Raw genomic sequence first — 12,274 nt, 5'->3', positions numbered from 1 at the left:
CCCCAAAGCAGATCCCTAGGGAATGAATGTTTGGGGCATTCTGCTGCACTGAATCTATAATTTTGATTTCTTCTGAATCTTAACAGGACACTTGAGATGAGAAGCTTTCCAGCAAAATATATGCGCTTTCTGAGATTTGTAGTGGAATTTTTAAAATGGCAAGTTACAGAAGGTTAAGAAGTTGGATGGTTTATGCTATTTATTTTACCATTTTCCCTATTTTGGACATGGAGAGATTCCACTCAGGGCTGCCTTGTACAAGACTGAGGGAACTGTGTCTTGTAGTGTGGGAGCTTCAGGTTGAAAATGCCCACTTTAGTGGAGGAAAAAGCACAACGTTTTTATTCATCTGAATAATCTGAGGTTGGAAAGCTGAAGGGCTTTGACACCTGGCACCACAACTCTCGTCATGCCCAGCCAACACGAAGGCGGGGCAGCACGTTGCCACCTAAGACTTTGGCGGGCATCAGGCAGTCGAAAGTGGTTGGGGAACTTTGAGGCAAGAAGCTCAATTTACCAATTTCTGTGCTTTTTGGTGCATGACTCAATTTGCAACAGCTTTAATTCTTCACTTAAACCAAGGCTTTGTTGTTTGTTTGTTTACCCTTGATTAATTCTAATTAGATCTTTTTGTTAGCGGTTCTTGCCTACTTTTAGCCCTTGGAAATGGATGAGAGAAGAAGTAAGGAAGCTTATTCACCAGCCCAACCCTGAACTAGCATGCTCATGTTTCTTCAATTATGTATTTTAATTATTGGAAGCCGCCCAGAGTCTTTCTGGAGGCCTCCAAATCCAGATCATCACCATCATCGCCATCCAGATCATGGAAGGTCATTGTTGCCTGCACCCCAAACCAGTTAGACTTCACATGGCTCAGTTGTGGGCACAGGATTTTAAGAGGGACGTGGAGAAGCTGGAGCAGGTTAAGGGAAGAGCTGCGATTTGGGGCCTGGAAACTAAAACCCTGCGAGGAATGATTCAAAGAGCTGGACAAGTTTAGCTTGCGAAAAAGAAGACTAAGGGGAGGTAGATATTGGGCTGCAAGGCTGCTTTGTGCAAGAAGTATAGTATCCCGGAGTTAGAAGAGATCTTAAAGATCATTCAGTCCCCTATTCAGTGCAGGATCCACTAGACCAGTGTTTCTCAACCTCAACAACTTTAAGAGTAGTGGACTTCAACTCCCAGAATTCCCCAGCCAGCATGGCTGGCTGGGGAATTCTGGGAGTTAAAGTCCACACGTCTTAAAGTTGCCGAGGTTGAGAAACACTGCACTGACTATCCCTTACAGATGATCATCCAGCCTCTGTTGGAAGACCTTCAGCAAAGGAGAATTCACAACTTCATGTGGGTGGCAATTGTTCTGCTGGCTGACAACTTTTAGGAAGTTCTCCTGAGGTCCAGCCTGAATCTCCTTCCTTGCAGTTTTAACTCACTGATTTTGGTCCTGCCCTCTGGGGCCACAGAGAACCAGTCTACTCCCTCTCTTCTGGGCAAAAAAAAATAAAATAAAATTAGAGATTTGAAGAAAGGTCAACCATTGCTGAATCTGAGATCAAAACGAGGATCAACGGATCGGAATTAAAAGAAAAGAGCTTCCATGTGAAGTTGAGGCAGAAGGTCCTGACTGCAAGAAAGAGGCTGCCTAGAATGGAGATAGAAGTTTTAAATGGGTTGATGACCACCAGCTGGGGATGGTTCAGTGGGTTTCTAGTCTTGCAGCAGGGTTGGACAAGATGACCTCAAAGGTACCTTCTCACTTGTACCTTCTATGATCCTAAATTCTGTGATCCTTATATTACCTCCTGCAGCTTCCCCAGCCTGGTATCTTCCACCTGTTTATGACTGCAGTTCCCAGAATTCACAGCTGCTCTTGCAGAAGGCAGGATGTTGTAGTCCCAACAGCTTGATGGGGAAAGCTAGTCTGTTGGATCAGGGACATGGCCAAGAGGAGAAGTCTGTTCCAGCCCAGCTTTCTGTACACACGGATGTCTGAAGCTGGAGTCTCCTGCAGGCAGAGTTGGAGATGTGCCACCAAGATGGAGACGCTCTCAGTAGCAAGCAGAGGAGAGGTAGGCCGTACGGAGGTCTGCGTGGTGATGAAGAAGACATTAAGCCATGGGTTTCCATTTGTCCAGAAGGAATGAATATCAGTTGCAGCACCCTAGATTTGGTTTAAATATAAGGAAGAATGCCCCCACAGCAAGATCTGCCCAACGGTGGAAATGTCTGTCAAGGGAGGCTGCAGCTTCTCCATCTCCAGAGGTTTTTACGAAGAGGCTGGAGAGCCACCTCTCAGATGGCTTTGTGAATTTTCCTGCCCACTGCATAGGGTTGGACAAGATGATTCTTGGGGTTCCTTTCAATTCTGTGATTCTAAGACAAAGTTCTGAGGGAAATAAACATCTGAAGAAATAGGGAGGAAAGGGAACAGGAGACCACCGAAGGAGGTCTCTGCCAGGTCTACCCTGTTGCAGAGCAATTTTCATGGAGGAACTTTGCACAGCCCTGATACTGAGAGCAGGTTTTATTTTATTTTTGTTTATTTGTTTATATATTGGAATTTATTAGCCGCCCAACTCCAGTGGGCTCTTTTTGATGGAGAGGAGAGGAGAAATAACACTTGGAAAGAACAAGCTTGGAAAAGGTTTTCACATACTCTGATGGAAACAAGGCGAGTTGCATTAGCAGGAAGCATCTTTCCTCTAATTGGAAGACTCTGATCAAGGTTGAGGAAGGACGGTCATTTCTCCAGATATTCTTGGAGGCGACAAAACCTCCATCCCAAAATTGCTTTTGGCCCCCTTGCCCAATTTTTCTAGCAGCCCATGCTAAAAAGTCACATTATGGAAATTAAACCTAGATTGATGCAGGTGTCCTTCCAACTGGGCACAGTCTGGACCTTGCTGAGCGTGAGGGCCAGGGGAGTGGGGACAACCTGCACACGAGGCACTTTCAGAATAAATGGAAGGACTGTCCTTAAGGGAGGAAGGTGGTCAAGTTCGAACGGAGCCCAGGTTGGAGAAGAGCAGCTCATCTTTGCACCAGAGCAGAAAAGTTGCTTGGGAAAAGAAGGGAAGACGGGACACTCTCCTTTTGCTCACCCGTATTGCATCGTTCAGTCTATACGACTCCAGCGGATCTCATTGTGACACTCCAGGACCAATTCGGCTGCTCGTAGGAAAAGGACTGAAGATTGTGCCCAGCAGCAGCAGCGCTTCAAGGGAAGGCATTGGCCCTCTCCCAAGTGAGGGAGGGGCTCAATTATGAACAGGCACTGACTTTCCGGGGACTTGGCAGCCCCATCATGGGGCATTACGGCATGGGTGCAGGATCCCTGATAGGTTGGGACGTCTGCTCTTGGGAGGACCGCAACCGAGATTGAGACACGCACACATGCAGAAGTGGCCATTTCACCTGATTCATAGATTTGGAAGGAGCTCTCGTGGCTGGAGTCTCACATTAGTCGAGTTTATGGCAAGGAACACATTGCGCACATTAAATGAAGACAGCCCACTTCTCTGAGTAATTGGTTTCTCCATTAAACGGCTCTGGGGATATTTTCCCCCTAACAATCGAACAGAATGTGCCATCCTGCAGTGGGAATCCATTCTTTTATCGGCTTCAGTCTCCTAGATGTTCAGTGGGACGGAGAGAGGGCCGAGCCCCAAGGGACCCCACAGAGCAGGGGGGCCCTGCTAGACCTCTCTCCAGCCCCGTCGCCGACTGGAACTGGCCCTGGAGAAGGGAGGAGAACCACTTTTGGTGGTCCGGCAGGAGATCAGGATCAACGATATCAAAACCCTCCAAGAGATCAAGGGGTGGGTAGGGTGGATGCCCCACGCCCTCTTGGTCTTGCCACAGGTCATCTGCAAGTGCAATCCGTGCCATCTCAATACTATATCCCAGTCGGAAACCCAGCTGAGAAGACCATCTTCTCAACAGTCTTCCCCAGAAAGAGGAGCTTAGAGACAGGGCAGAAATTATCCAGTATTGTTGGATCCAGCAATGTCTTCCTGAGGAGGGGCAGGCCACCCACTCCTCCAAGGCGGGTGCAACCCCCTCCCCCTACTCAAAGATGGATTCACCACACGTCTCTCCCAGAAATCCTTCCGAGGAGGATCAAGGTTTAATACACCGACGGCCACACTTACGGCACGGAGAATCCTGTCCACTTCTAGGTGGCACCTGTTGGGGAAGATGATGATGACAACGATGATGATGATGTTTTTATCCTACCTTTTTTATATATAACTCAAGGCAGCCAGCATACCTAATACTCCTGCCTCTTCTTTTCCCCACAACAACAACCCTGTGAGGTGGGATGGGCTGAGAGAGAGGGACTGGCCCAAAGTCCCCCAGCCGGCTTTCATGCCTAAGGCTAGACTCGAACTCACCGTCTCCAGCTTTCTAGGCCAGCATCTTAGCCATGACGCCAACTGGCTCTCTAGAAAAACTATAAAAAATGAGTAAGAAAACAAATGAAATTCCACTGTTAGATTCAAGTGGACTGTCCAATCCACCATGTCTGTCTTCAAGCTTTTTTTTTTCTTCTTAAATACTCTCCCTACATTTTCAGGGTTTGGATACTAAGCTGGCTTGTAGCTTTATGCACCTCTGGGCCATAATCCCAGAAGACCAAGACCTGCCACTTTCTGAGAGTTTGCAGAACTAATCTGTTTCACTTTCTCTGGCTTTTGCAACCACTCCAAGCTGGTTAGCCCAAACCTTTCACTTGCTTATCTATTTATTGCCCGTCTGCTTTTCTTGATTTCTCCATTTCCGGTTTTTAAAAAGCCTGGCTGGAACCGAAAATATAATAATCAAATGACCCAAACCCAGAATTGCCTGTGGTTAAAAAACAAAAACACAGAAACAGCCAAGGGAGCAAATGGTTCCATAAAAGGAACTTTAGAAAACAACAGCTGCAAATGAACCGGAGTCACAAAGATGGTCAATTAAAAAAAAAAAAAAGCTTATAAAAACAGCTCTTTGGAGCCTTAGTTCCCTGTACCCTCCTGGATGCAAAGCTGAAGCACCCTCCAGCCTCCCAGAACCAGAGACGGGCATTCGTAAGCATCAGGCATGCCAATGACGCAGGCGTGCCAGGAAGACACTCTGGTTTCGTCTTGAGTGACTGCATTCACACAACATGCTTAAATTGGTGACTGAATGGAAGTATCTGTGGTATGTCTGAAAAATGGAACCCGGGCTGTGTGCAAAAGAAGGACGTAGGAGGGATGACTGAATTTTAAAAAATGCTCCCTGGAAGTGCGGGGGGGGGGTGTCACTGGTGCAATGCTTGGCTCACCGGATTGAGATCCCGGTTTGCACAGAATTGCAGAAGTGTGCTTGGGGTCCAGCTGACCACCATGCATGTATTTACTCGCTTGCTTGATGTTCGCAGAGTTTCCCTTAACAAAGGACTCTCCGCGGCTCACGTTCTTCCTTCAGCACTCAGAATGAAATGCACAGGACCAACTGCAATAATAATGAATCTGAAACAAAAACAGAAAAATTTAGTGCGGGGAAATTACACCCTCAACACCCATTTTCCTGTAGCAGGAGCCATTCCATCTTACAGATCCCAAAGGCTCCACGTGGCCCATGACCCTCTCAAAATTTCTCTGTTTTCCTATTTATAGAAAACACTCTCCCAAGGAACACTCATTCATCTCCTTCCCTCACTTTTCCAGCCTTTATGTATCGCTTGCAACGGTTCGCACCATTTTCCCTGCCTGTCAGCCCTTTGAGGTAGGCCAGGTCAAGAAACACACACCACAAGGATTCCAGGACTGCTGTTTTATTGTGGTAGTTTATTAATAGTATCTTGAAAGCTTATCCCCAACTTTCACTGTCCCCTTTTTAAGGACAGCAAGGTAGAGGTGGGGCTGTTCTGAGTTTCTCACACTTTTGACTTTCCCAGAGCCAAGGAACCATTTCACCTCTGTCTTCTCCTTCTCAAGGGCAGAGCTAAACTCCTCTACACCAGTGTTCTTCAACCTTGGCAGCTTGAAGATGGGTGGACTTCAACTCCCCAAGGGCTGGCTGGGGAATTCTGGGAGTTGAAGTCCACCCATCTTCAAGCTGCCAAGGTTGAGGAACACTGCTCTACACTGTCAAGCAAAACAACCTTAGTCTTAGATACATTAATTTTCCAATCCATACTCCTTGTTGCAGGACATAAGCTGTCTAACATTCGCTGCAAATTATTTGGGTTCTGATCAACCACTCAGCACTATCTGCACATGAAAGTAATCCTCTATTCACATCCCCACCTAGCACACCTTTAAGGTCACCACCACATTTATCCGTTAACGCCTCAAGCCACCAAGGAGACATGAGTCATCCTTCTCTTACTCTGCACTCAGGGTTGCATCCTTTATGAAAGATTGCGTTTATCCTCACTCTTGCTACCTGCAGCCACCCATTGATGAGCTTCTATGTGAGAGGATGGGCAAAACAAGGAAAACATTCACTCAAACCTAGCAAATGTTTTATCACAAAAGCGCCTTGCCTTTTGATCAGGGGTCCCCGGGATAATTTTTTAAAAAACGAACAGGCTTCCCAGCGCAAAAAAGTTTGGAAACCTCTGATCTAGAACAGGGACTAGATCACAACACAAAAATATATGTGAAGAAGAACAAACAAGTTGGGAGGAAGTGGAAGGGGGGAAATTGATAAGATCCTGAAAACAGAAAGAGAGGAGAAGTTTCAAGAACAAAGTCAACATAGGAAATGGTGGGTAGACATGATGGAAGCAAGGATGGCTTGCAAGGGGAGAAAGATATGGAGAAGCAGTGCAAATGGGACTGGTATAACCACATTTAGGTATAATCCCTTTTCTGTTTTCTTTTTCATGCCCTTGATTTCTTTGTCTTAGTAATTTTTTCATTCCTCCTCTGCGCTTTGCAAATGATTGTAGATATGCCAGGAGGCATGCACATATGAGTTTAAAAATATATCCATTTGAGATGCATTTATATTTTAAATGGTGCCTCTTATTAAGGTGCGTTAAATATGTGGGGAGATCAATATTAAACCTACACAGGGGCGATTGGCCTTAAAAACATGGCAGGGGAAGCGTTATGCTAATGCCATATCCGTTTGGGAAAGCTGCATGTAAACCTCCCCAGCTCAGGGAAAGTCGTGATGAAAATCAGAAGCTGCGTTTTTCAAAAGCCCATCATCAGCCTCGCAGGGTAAAGCAGACAGGAAGCACGCCCAGTTGAACTAATTCTACTTTATTGTGAGGTTCAGAATAAACAGAATCTTGCAAGTCTGAAGGTACAATTCTCCCACACACACACACACACACCATCTCCTTTACAGCCTGAGAAAGTAGGGAGGGTCCCTTCTGAGCCTCTTGCCCTGCCCACTATCCAGCTGCGGGCTGTGCTGTCCCTTATCTGACCGTTCCCTTGGCAGCGTCTCTTTGCCCAGACTCCCAAGGTCTTTCCCACATACCACCCCAACAGCCTTAATCTACTTAAAGACTTGCAAGATTCTGTCAATGTAGCTCTACAACAAAGTAGAATTAGCTTATCTGGTTGTGTTTCCTGTCTGGTCTATCTGGTAAGGCTGACATCAGTCTTGGAAGTCTGAAGGTACAATTCTCCCCCCCACACCATCTCCTTTACAGCCTGAGAAAGTAGGGAGGGCCCCTTCTGAGCCTCTTGCCCTGCCCACTATCCAGCTGGGGGCTGTGCCGTCCCTTATCTGACCGTTCCCTTGGCAGCATCTCTTGGCCCTGTCTCCCAAGGTCTTTCCCACCCATCGATCAGGCTAAAAATTCACCAGCAAAGACATGATCACCTATTAAGGTGGGAGCCGCTTTGCAGGAATAACTGGACCACTTTCTTTTTAAACTGACCTGAACAGTGCTAATAATGTGTATGGGTGATCCTGGAAATGTCACAAGTCCTTTTTTTTCCTTCTCCAGACCGAACATGCTGGGCCAAGTCCAGGATCTGCATTTAGACCGGAGGACGAACTAGAACACTTGACCAAAAAGATGCTGTATGACATGGAAAACCCCCCTTCAGAGGAATACTTTGGTGAGTCTGGTGGTTCTCCTTGCATTTTTGGGACCACCCGTGGCAGGGAGTCCTGCAGGAAAAAGCTAACTTTCACAGCCAAAGCTTTTGGCCGTGGCTGGGTTACGGGCTTGCCCTCTACAGACGGTGCAAGACGTGCCCGTCTCATGCCAGGAAATTAAAACCCAGAAGCCAGCCAGCAGCCCTGACTCCAATTTATGTCAAACATTTTCTGCGGGGGAATTCAATGTCATAGAAACTCCTCGCTGGCCAGACCTGCACATCAGAGCATTAGGTCAAATGCATCAGAACATATTAAAAGATCAGTTGAGAGTGGAGACTTTTTGAATGGAGGGATCTAATTAACTGCTGGAAAGCTTCAAGGCGTGGTACTAATTCATGAGAACAAGTTGGTCCAAATTATTACATCTGAAAAGCCAAGCTGGCTTGGAAAAGGTCATTGGATGGATCTGCTCCTAGGTCTTTCGTCCTCCTTACTCCCGTCCCCCTTGCCTGCCTGCTTTTCAGATACTCAGTGCTCTGTGTGGCTGTGCATTGCCAAGTTGCAGGACCAGGTCAATTAAACATCAAGCAGCTACGTTCACCCAGCCAGACTAACCATGGTTCAGGCTAGCTTTGTTGCTTCGGGCGTTTGCCCTGATAAAATCAGCCCTTTTTGGAGAGCTTATTTTTCATGGTCCTATGCCAACGTTTCTCAACCTTGGCCACTTTAAGATGGGTGGACTTCAACTCCCAGAATTCCCCAGCCAGCCTTGGGAGTTGAAGTCCACCCATCTTAAAGTAGCCAAGGTTGAGAAACGCTGTTCTGTGCAAACCCAGCATGTCACATGAACACAACAATCATGTTTTGCTACTTCTATTGTGGGAGTTTTGTGAATCCTTCCTTTGGGCTGAAAAGAAGTCCCCTGTTTGAGCAAACACTGGGAAAGATGTGGAAGGATTTTCATCCTTCAGCCTCAAAGCGAGCAATGCTTCTCCAAGCAATGTCATACATTCCTGTCCCAAAGAAATGAAGAATGTTGAGGGAGATCCAACCAACCCTGTTCCTTCTGTCATGGGCCCAAGGGGGAGCTGGGTGTGTCTTTCTCAAATGCTTAACCATGGCAGATTTGAAAACAGAAGACTTCTTCAGAAGTTGGTGGGGAAAGTATCAAAAACTGGGAGATTTGTTGTCCAAAAATGTTGTTTGAAGAGATCCTGGCCCTTTCTTGTTCTCTGAACTGCGTCTTGAGAAATCTGTGACCATTGTGGAAATCCTCTGGATGACTGTGAGACGATCATTTTCTGGTAATTTATGCTAACACACAAGGTTTCTGTTATCAGCAAATCGCCCCCCAGGAACAAAAAGAAGTGAACATTTAGATTCCTTCACCTCATGTTCTTTGAGTTAGAGGATGGGTGTTAATATATTTATCTACCTCTTGTCCTGCAAAGTTTCAGGGACAGTGCCGTGCTAAAATGCGCAAATCACACCGTACAATATAAAATGCCAAAGAGATCGAATAAACTTGGCCAGGGGCAACGTAGTGGAATCTCCATGCAGTATGAAAATGAAAATCAGCCTGCACAGGAAGAACGGGTTCGCCCAGCACACTAGACATCTAAAATGTGTGGGGTCATTCGTGATTCAGCGTCTGTGGGAACTGAGCCGCCGTCTTAGCATATGGTATGAACTGCAGTGTCTATAAAGTGGAATTTGGTTTATTGATGAAGCCACCCCACGCGAGCTGAATGCAAACGTGATGGACCTTTGGAGGGCGTGAGAGAAGGCCGTCGTTCTGCTTCAGGCCAAACAGACCTCCAGATGTCCAGCTGTGGGCAGACAATCTGCCTTCTTGAGCAACAGCATGACATGGCAGTAGGTTGGCATCCAGCATGGTGGCCGCGTGCCACCACGTTTTGCCCTAGTTTTAGAAGAACAGCTTCACAAAGAATTTATTGCAGGAACCCAGTGCGAGATCACCATGCACAGGCTGACGCTGGCTAAGCCTCGCTGTGGATTATAGGAGATGTCTGGCCCCAAACTTTCAGAATTAGTTTAAGAAGCACCCTGCTTTCTATCCAGTTTACTAATTGTATACACTGGCTGTGTCCATGTCACAAAGGTAATCACATCTGGTAAAGACCAGGGGCATTTCTGCAGCAGTCTGAACTTGGTTAATTTTCAACTTGGTTGGTTTGTAGCTGAGTGTGTTGCGTGAACTCAGAATGCTTGCATTATGTGAAGCCAGAAAATGGGTTAAGAAAACACGTTAAGGGTGTGGTATAAGCTTTCTCCAAAGCATGGCCAGAAGCAAGAAAAAGGATTGCTAAATGTTCAATGAGAAAGGAAGGGAGGGAGGGAGGGAGGGAGGGAGGGAGGGAGGGAGGGAGGGAGGGAGGGAGGGAGGGAGGGATCCAGAACTGGAAATTTGGGTACATGTCCAGCACATGGCAGGTCTGAGATGGCAGCCTTGCCCAACATTTGCCTTCTATTCTGCCCTGCCTTCAAAATGCTGTTTTGACATCAAGCTTTCTCCATCCAAGCCCTCTGCCAAGAGGTTTCAGGCCACCCAAACCCGGGATGCGTCACAAACCTCGAAAATACATTTCTTAGGGGGACACCGGAAATGGCAGCAATGAGGAAAAGAGCCCCCGCAGTGAGGGCCCATCTGCTGGGGCTCTCGGGTGCCCACCTCGCCCTTTCCTGGATGTCAGGAGCAGAAGGAAGGAGAAACGGAAGAGGCAAAGCTTGAAGGCTTTGGAGAGGACAGAAAACTAGGCTGGCATGAGAGTTGCTGCCCCTTGTGCTCCCGTTCCCAGCCCCTGCCCTAGGCGTGGGACCCGCAGGTTGGGCGAGCCCCACATCCTGAGTTGGTTCCTGGCGTGGCTGGCATGGGGTTGCTTGAGTGGCCTTGCCCTCAGGGACCACGGTTGTGCCCTGGTCGTCTGTGACGATTTGTTCTTACTCCTTTGGCTTTTAACCAGAGTCACGGCGGCAAGATGGACAGCTATATACATGGATGGATGGATTTTATTTATTTATTTAAAATGTTTATATAGCCACCCATCTTAAAACAACTCTGGGTGGCTGGCACCCAATAAAGCAGTATAAAACAGCAAAAAACCAACAGCCATAAAGCTGAAAACAGAGAAACCTGGCACCGCAGCCACATTCTCGTCCCACCCTGACCTCGCCCTGTCCCAACGCCTGGGGAAGAGCCCGGTTTTAAGTGCTCTCTGGAAGGATAGAAGGGTGGGGTCCTGCCGGAACTCGGGGGGAGGGTGTTCTGTAGGGGAGGGGCTGCTGCGTAAAGCCCATGCAGGGCTTTGAAGGTGATAACCAGCACTTTGAATTGCACCAGGAAGGAAGGAAGGAAGGAAGGAAGGAAGGAAGGAAGGAAGGAAGGAAGGAAGGAAGGAAGGAAGGAAGGAAGGAAGGAAGGAAGGAAGGAAGGAAGGAGAAAGTTGGAGGGAATTGAGGTTCGATGGTGTTGGGGAGATCCTGGCCAGGAAGAAGAAGAAAAGGCCACAGAGGTAGGAAGCAGTGGAGGCCATGGTGGAAGCTTGGAGGGTTTGCAGGAGAGAAGATGGGAATGAGATGAAGGGAGGGAGGGAGGGCGGGCAGGCAGGCAGGCAGGCATGGATGATAAAGCCTCAGAGATTTTGCACACCTTGATGCTGTCTTTGGATCTTCTTGGGACGAGGGGAAAAGGTTCCTTTAATATTGGAGCTATTTGATACCATCTCGCTCATCAGCTGGGATGAGAGGAAGGCAGCGTTGTGCGACAAGCAGAAGAAAGAGGAAGATGAGGAACGTTTATGCGGTGGTGAGGTACAAGTGGGGACCCAGTTGGGGTCCTGGAACAAACCCAGTTTAAGGAAACATGCCATTCCCTGAACTCTAGGGGAGAGGGCAATGGACAAACCCAGAAGACAGAAGTGAGTGAATTGGCCGTCCCTGGCCAATTCTGGAGGAGCTGCCCTGGGTTGCAATGCTAAGGCCTGGTTGGAAGAAGGGTGTGTTTGCAACTCCCACTGTGGCCTACAGCATCACTTGAGAGATGAGAATGCTCACCAAGAACCCCGTGAGATCCTTCTTCTTTTCATGCACCATCCAGCCCTCAGACCATTTGGCCTGTCTGGGCAAGAAAGTGGAAACCTGAGCAGGGCTGGACTTCTAGTCATCTTCTGTCCCCCACCCTCTACCTCCCACCCAGCTGTCTCCCAGCTTTTGCTGA

The 12,274-nt window shown here is 47.6% G+C and overlaps 1 protein-coding gene across 12 annotated transcripts in view; it reads left to right on the top strand.

The window, feature by feature from the left end:
* Positions 1-12,274, top strand: part of LPP (LIM domain containing preferred translocation partner in lipoma) — a 229,236-nt gene that overhangs the window by 181,151 nt on the left and 35,811 nt on the right. For all 12 annotated transcript variants that reach the window (XM_088132298.1, XM_088132292.1, XM_088132293.1 and 9 more), the window contains one exon: positions 7,940-8,054. In XM_088132298.1, coding sequence (XP_087988424.1) covers positions 7,940-8,054 — 115 coding nt within the window. The remainder of the gene's footprint in view (positions 1-7,939; positions 8,055-12,274) is intronic.

The sequence above is a fragment of the Python bivittatus genome, unplaced genomic scaffold (assembly GCF_059951505.1).
Source record: "Python bivittatus isolate LINGU-HERP-01145 unplaced genomic scaffold, Pbiv_v1 ctg000980_np1212, whole genome shotgun sequence".
NCBI lineage: Eukaryota > Metazoa > Chordata > Lepidosauria > Squamata > Pythonidae > Python > Python bivittatus.
This window is presented reverse-complemented; position numbering and strand designations above follow the sequence as displayed.